The 7,787-nt window shown below is 40.9% G+C and overlaps 1 protein-coding gene across 1 annotated transcript; it reads right to left on the minus strand.

Moving 5' to 3' along the window:
* Positions 1-1,456: 1,456 nt before the first annotated feature.
* Positions 1,457-4,889, minus strand: LOC116258431 (glucan endo-1,3-beta-glucosidase 5). The gene is made up of 2 exons (XM_031635582.2): positions 3,929-4,889; positions 1,457-2,739 (listed from the first exon to the last, which is right to left on the minus strand). Exons 1-2 carry the CDS (start codon positions 4,276-4,278, stop codon positions 1,635-1,637), a joined length of 1,455 nt encoding a protein of 484 aa, XP_031491442.1. The 5' UTR covers positions 4,279-4,889; the 3' UTR covers positions 1,457-1,634.
* Positions 4,890-7,787: the final 2,898 nt, after the last annotated feature.

Raw genomic sequence — 7,787 nt, forward strand, 5'->3', positions numbered from 1 at the left:
GAGTGGTCTCCCAGCTGCTAATGACAAGCCTTTTTATATACAGGGAGGACTTGGGGAAAGCTCTCAAGGCAAAATCAACCCATCCATTGACCTCACACTGACGAGAAGGCGAGTGGGGAAGGCTTACCATGGGCTAACCTTTTAGTTTTTCCTTTTCTAGGTTCCAGAGAGATGATGTGGACAAGGTCGCGTTTTGCATCCTCATGTTCATCTCCTAGACAATCAAGATTCCGTGCCTTATCTGCTCTCTGTTTCATAAACGATGGGCGCTCTGCCGGAACATCGATTATCACAGGAGGCAGGCATAAGTATCTTCACCTGGTCTTCTGTATGAAGGTGGGAGACCAATTGGCTCCAATGGCTGAAACTGTTCATGAACACTCCGCACTCGCCCTCCACATTGTGAAAACAGATGGCTACGCGAGCCTTGATGATCCTTTACGAGTACAGATGGGTTGGCTACATCAAATTCATGATATGATATCGAGCAGCAACGCTGGCGTCGATCGATGATATAATCTCGCCGTTTAAAAGAAGGGGAAAAGAAAAAGCACCACCCTTCTTGGTGTCTTTGTCACCGCCTCACCAATAAAGACGTTTGTCTCTATAAAGAGAGTTCCAATTTGGATAGCAGCTTAATCCGAGACGGCTTGCGTTTAAGGAGATCTAGGCTTCAGAAAGGCGGGCTGCTGTAGCATGATAGAGGTACTTTAACAAGATCACATGGGCTCCCTGTCGCCCCAAATAAGACGAGAATAATTCAGATCTGGAGTAGAATATCCTAAGTAGGGCAAAACAGTCTGTGACTATGATCCTGCTGAAGAATGATATGGGATGTTTGCCAACCTCGTCTGCATAATGTGCAATCTAGTAATATATTTCTTTTTTGGTTTTTTCCTAAAGCTTTGCAGGCGTAATCTGTAAGGTTGGTTATAGTAAGAACTAATTTCAGGACTGCAGAATTTGAAATATTTATGCTTATTTGGATGGGACATATATCGAGATTTGTACCAATAGCTGACAATGTATCAATATTTGAAGATAAAAAATATTTTTTTATTTCAGAAAAAATAAATGAGGAGTTGACATATTGGTTTTAATCTGCGAGCTTCTACCGCAGGGAGTCAAGTCAAAATAACTTAAGTTCTAAGGAACAAACTAGATAACCAGTGGGATCTAGCAGTGTGTAACACCTTTCTGGTAAGCAGCTTTATCCACACCAGAGGGGGACGTGCTGGCCGAGGAATTAAAATAAGAAAAGAAACAAGAAAGATAACCCGTTCCAACCGAAAGACGAAATGTTTTATCCACGTCTTCCGGAAGTGAACAGGGCATCAAAGCAAACACGTTAAAAAACGATTTCCTGCAGAAAGCGGCTTCTGATATACGAGATATTTTTAACGTAATGTATACAACTCAAAAATGCTTTGGCATGAACCAACATGCAACGCAGTCCTTTCAAAATCAAGCACAAATGAAGTAACTTCATTTTATAGGAATTGGTTACTGACTCTTTGGTCCATCAAAAATCCTAGAATATACTGATCTCCTAATGCAAGGGTAATAATGGGCACGACAACAATACAGAAGCACCCAGTTGTATCCATTCTCCAACATTACAAGAAAACTACAAATTATAAGAAAAACAAGATGGTTACAACAACAAAACCCAAGAAAGTGGTCATCCAAGTCCTATGGGGGAAGGAAATTCCACAACCAGAACTATCGCTGACGCCAACCAGAAATCGACAGTCCCCAATTGAAGGATCAAGAAATGTGATCATACCATAGCCACCAAAGCTGCAGCTTTCAGGGTCCTGTTTCCTCAACTGATAGTAACTGTTGAAGGCGTAGGAGGCGTTGCCAGCATCGCCGATAGAGTTGCAGGAACCTCCATAGAAGAGAGTCGTGCAGTCAGCCAAACTGCATGCTAATTGCATGTGGTTAGAGACGCTGTCCAAGCCCCTGGATGGGTCTGCGATGCACCACCTTGAAGGTAAGTACTGGACATCTTTTGCACCTCGCAGAAGCCCTTTACCTGATCCGAGATTGAGCGGATACTTGGCCTGACCATCAAAAGAAAAGATTCCCCAATGCCTTTCAAAGTTGCCAGGCATAATAGACTTCTGTTCTTCATCAAGAAGACTAAACAGATAAATGTCCATGGGAGGAGCACCTGGTCTCAAAGGGGTCCCTTTGTTACTCAGAACATGATTGATAAGACCTTGGTTGAAGGCTCTAGCAGCACTAAGGTTCGCACTGAGAGCCCCATCAGTGGGCCATCCAACCTCGCCTACAACGATCGGCATCTGACCATAACCAATCTTGTCAAGAGCTGCAACCAAGGTATCAAAATTTCCATCGAACGCATTGTAGTACATATTTTGACCGTCTACAAGGGGATGATTGGTGCCTTCAAAAAATGCATACTCCTGTGGGAAGTCCGAGCTGTCATAGAGGCTCAAGAAAGGATAGATGTTGACCACAAAAGGAGAGCCGACTGAGCTTAGAAAAGAGACAAGCTGAGTCATAATTTGAGTTAAGTCAGGTCGGAATGATCCCTGCGATGGCAGTGAAGACTGATATGCATCTGAATTGCAGGGCACCACTGGTTTTACAAATCCTGCGAGGTTTGCTTTGACCAGAGATTGTTGTATATTTTGTAGAGCAGGTAGAACAAGGGACTGATATTGGTTCCCATAACTTGACAGGAAGGGTTCGTTGCCAACTGCAACGTACCTGTATTTATCATATAGTCAGATGCTTGTACGTAAACATAGGAAGGAATCCACCAAAATGTGTCAACCGTCAACCATAAAAAAAGATAGTAGATGTGAATTTTCAAGTAAATAACTGAACATATGGCATCTTAATTAAAAGAGAACATGCACCATATTCTTTCCAGTGAACATAGCCCTCTGGCATGAGTCTTCCAGGTGCCTGCTAGTGGAACTTGGAATGAATATAACTTTAGGGACTTCCATGAGGAGGTCATTCTGAGAGAACCTTCTTCAAGCTGCTATTCAGCTTTGAAGAAAATCCTGAGTCGGGGAAGTTCGATTGGAAAACTCTATCCAAACAGAATTTAATCCAAGGGCAACCAAATTGGTCGAACCCATGATATTTTTCCCTGATGCCATGACTATTTTCCTTTCAACATTCTTCTCTTTCTTTTTACTTAAAAAACTACAAAGGCACACCTACAGACTCATGAAGACCTGGAAAACAGTTGAACTTCCTCAATAGCCTCTCCAGTAGCTTAAGACAACTTTGTACGGCAAGAAGCATCAGAAATTTTGGTTCTCAATCAGCTGAATGGTTTCGAAAGGACAGCAGTATATGCTATTTAACAGTATCTTTCAAATCAGTACATTGACCTCCCAAATGATTACATACTATGCTTTTAAGTAACAAATAGCAAAGAAGAGGAAGTGCTGGATTTGACAGAGCTAGAGGTTGTTCATGTTAAACAGTATATTGCTAGATCAAGCGTTGAAAACAATTAAAGGTTGACTGGTTTGCTTGAATCCAGGCATCGACTATTCTAAACATGTAATTGGCCTCTTGATAGAGTTAACTAAAGTCAACCAACTTCATTTTCATAGCATGGCAAATCAATCAGTAAATAGGTTTTAACTAATAGAAAAACTGCCGATTAGTGGAGTGTTGTGAAGGGATCTCCTTCTCTTGGCCTAGAACCTGGGGCCCTGGCTCATCACCAATCCATTAGTTAGTCCGATATTTCTTCTCAATGTATCAAGTTCTTCAAACAAACAGAGGACCCAAATAATGTTGGAACATAAATTCTTCAAATAAGCATTGCAAATAAGAAGTCGGAAAGCTACACTTTCCGCATCAAAAGCCTCGAACAGACCAAAGGAAAATTAGAAGCTTGGACACATAAAGAAGAAGAAACGGAAGGCGGAACCTGATATCAACGCCGCCCTTCACCACATATCTCGACAAGTTTTGATGAACCCACAAATCAGCAGCAGCCGAAGAAGAACTCAATGCCCCCAACAACTCATTCGGGATGCCTACCATCACCTCGATCCCGCTGCCCATTAACGCCTCAAGGACTCTTCCGTCGGCTTCGAACAGCTTCACCTTGCCGACCCCATTATCCTTCAGCAGTTTCACAACAATGGAAGGGGGCATCTTGTGGGAAGACATGAGCCCCCAATTGACACCAATCGCACATTGAGCCACCACTAAGCAGTTGCTCACCAACAACAAGAGAAGGAACAGAGTTTGGTGTCCCTCTACTTTCTCTGCCATTCTTCCCTACCCTACCAGTTCTGTTTTACCTACACCCGTCAGTAGTAGCTAAAAACCATCTCTCTCTCTCTCTCTCTCTCTCTCTCTCTCTCTCTCTCAACCTAAGTGATAGCAATCACTATCAAAGTGGCTGTGATGGAGATATAAGCTAGGACTGTAGGGTTTTATGCAAGAAGAATGATTTGGAAAAGAGAAGCCACACAGACCACCACCTCTCTTTCCCTCACCTGGCCTCCACAGTAGCGATGACCATCAGACTAACTGGAGCAGCTAAGATGGAAGCTGAATGAGACTAAGTGGTATGATCTCTTGGAAGGGATTCAGAGAAAGACATTCTCAGTGAAATCCTTCCCCTTTTCTCCTGCAACACAAAATGGAGATCGGTGGGGAAGGGGGATGTGGAAAGGCCGCTTTGAGAAAAGCGAGGGGAACTTTGTTCCAAAAAGAAAAAGAAGAGTGAGAGCCGACACTCTCCTCTCGAGCTCCGGAGTGCAAGCAGAATATGTTAATCAAATTAAAGGGAAACCGCCCATCAGAAAGAAAAAGGGAAGCATTGTGAAGGAAAAGCCCGTGCAACTAATTTGTGTGAAGATTTCGGCGAGCCGTCGCTACCTGACTGCCATTTCAACCGTTGCTTGTTTATTTACTTATTCGCTTCGATTTGAAAGAAAGAATATTTATTCATTCCGAAAGCGACTCTGTGCCCGTCGTCGGTGAAGATGCCAATCTTGTAAAAACGGTATCGGTGCCGTATCAATATTATCGGCCGATATACTTCTTACTTATCGCCTATCGGGGCGTATCGCTTTATTTTTAATTTTTTACGAAATTGACAATTAGTTTTAAAATTTAAATTTTATTTAAACATTTTTAAAGTAAGAACCTGCATAACCTTCGCCGATATATTCTGATAAGAGTAACGATAGAAACAAGTGCCAAAAGATGTCATGTCACTTCATTAAAGTTCTTTGGAGTAGAAGTTCCCAAATTGCGATATGAGTCAGAGAGTGGGTGTTTAATTGGTACCAGATGAGATTTTCGAGGGCCCGATCCAAGTCAGGCCAGCCCATAAAAGTGCCGAGGCAGCCCGATACTTATATATATATATTTGTTATTATATTGGTTATGTTTTTTATTATCAATGTATGTTTATATATTTTAAATGTTTACTTACTTTGAGTTTGAGCCAAGACAGGCCAAACCGATGACCAGCCAAGGTGAATTTTGGTTTGCATGATCAAAATTAGAAAAGCATGGTCATCTTTTTGCAATCTTGGTAAAAATCTTTTGTTGAAATTCTGCTTACATTGTCGTTCGCAGGGGTTTATGGATCATTTGTTAAAAATAACCAAAAAGAAAAAAAACATCCGAATACATATATCGATTATTTTGTAGCAGATTTTGGTTAACTACCATTGATCACAAACTATATATAGATTGGTTAGGTTCGTTTCATATGAAGTTATAGAGTTGGGTGTTGCTTAACAGAACTGGCTACACTTTATAGCTGCTCAAGAACATAAAGTTCCTTAATGGGCAGCACAATAATTCTGGTTTAATTTGCTTTTTTCGCGATCTTTTGGGTCTTTTGATGAACTTTTTTTGTAATCACCTTAAAAAGAATAAGTTGGGGTATTCCGCTTTCCATCTAGATTCCGAAGCAAACCCTAAATCTTTAGAGCATGAGGGAAGGAGAGGGCGCGCTTCAAACTCTCATTGAATCACCATCTTAAAAGAACCAACTAGAAAACCAACTAGATTTTTATGTTTGTTGTTGGAACCTTAGGTGAACATTATCGTATAGATGCATATTATCCCAAGAACCTTCATGGTAACAACTCTAATGAATTCTTCTTGAATTCACACGCGCAGTGATTTATCTCCACCTTAAGTGAATTCAATTGTAGTCAAATTCTTAATAGAAGTTGCAAATTAAATTTGAGTTTGGTATCAGGGTTCGCATTCAGATCCAAAGCCACTTTCCGGACCCTATTGAGCAATGAATTTGTGGTCCTTAAAGTTCAAATGAACGCCGCTTTAATTTGCATGTGAAAAAAAGCGGCGGGGGCCTTTCATGGCTCACAAGAAAAGAAAAAAACCAATATTGATTTGAAAAAATCATTCGGTCGTCTCTGCCGTATTCATTTCTTGGAATTCGATATTGATGACAGGCGACTAAATGTCGGCGGAGACTTTTTTTCGCAAACACTTTATTCAGCTCTTTCTCTGCCAATTGATGAAAACAACATTTTCCTATCAAAATGATAAAATTCGACCGAAGATCAGTCAATGAAACAAACGCGACCTTTTGGATGTCAGCATTTCATTGAGTTTCTGACGCAAGACTCCGGCGGTCTGTTTGGCCAGATGGATTGAATTAAAGAGAAAAGGTTAAATATCACTAACCAGACTCGGAGGAGGTAGATATTGAAATTAAATGAAAGTTAAAAGTCAGAAGTGATCGACATGGGCATTTGATTTTTTTTTTTTCAGGGATTGGATGTGTTTGATTAATTTTCCGGCAGAAAATTCATCTTGAAAAATTGCCGATTGAAATGGAAGGCAACATTAAGGAAACAAATATTGTCATAAGCAATTCAAAAAGATATATCAAATAGCACAAATATTTAGGAACTAATTCATGAACATGCAAGATGAGCGTATAACTACTCTGTACGTAGAAACGACGACCTTCATTTAGTCAACGCTGCTAATTACTGTTGGTGAACTTGGAAGATCTTTAAGGACTTATAAAAAGGGTTTCCATTTAAATTTTATGTCGTTTTCTAACTGAAAGGAGGTAAGACTGAAGTAGTTAGAGAGAAAATTAAGATGGACCAAACTGGGGCCCAAATTAGATGTAGGAGTGATCCAAGTTGTTATATTTGGTATCAGAGCAAGTTCAATACTTGAACATGAGATCTCATACAATGTCTTAAAAAGAGTGGACTGTAACACCTCATTAAAAGTTTAATTTTATATAAGCTTGTGAAAGATCTCCAATAACAAAGAGAGCTGTTACGTCATAAGTGATTGATCATCTTGAGTTTTTACTTTCCTTGTGCTTTGTTAGAGGGTACGTTGAGATCCCGCCAAACTAAGAGTCTTATTCCTCCTCAGTTGACATTGGACCAAGTCGCCGGAGACTCTACCTTCACTTGGGCTGTGGAAAACTTCATCCAAAATGCTAAACACCCAACTGCCCAGACTGACTTTTTCTGTTCCCATTTGCAGTTATTGGCTTTTCTATGATGATCTAAGTCCCATCGCTTTCTTGCTGGCCGACTTAGTTAGGTTGATCGTGGGCGTAGCTGGAGTGTTTTAGTCGAGCCCAGGAGATACTTGGCTCGAGCTCAGCCAGCACGCAGCCAAGAGACAGCCCACAAATGTCATGTCATTCCGAATCAAACACTGTTGAAAGATTGGCCTCCCAACATTTTATTAAGACACGAATGTGATGTCATTCACTTAGGGGGCAAGAAAGGGGCGGCTGATGAGTGAAGGAAGAA

The sequence above is a fragment of the Nymphaea colorata genome, chromosome 8 (genome assembly GCF_008831285.2).
Source record: "Nymphaea colorata isolate Beijing-Zhang1983 chromosome 8, ASM883128v2, whole genome shotgun sequence".
In the NCBI taxonomy this organism is placed as follows: Eukaryota; Viridiplantae; Streptophyta; class Magnoliopsida; order Nymphaeales; family Nymphaeaceae; genus Nymphaea; species Nymphaea colorata.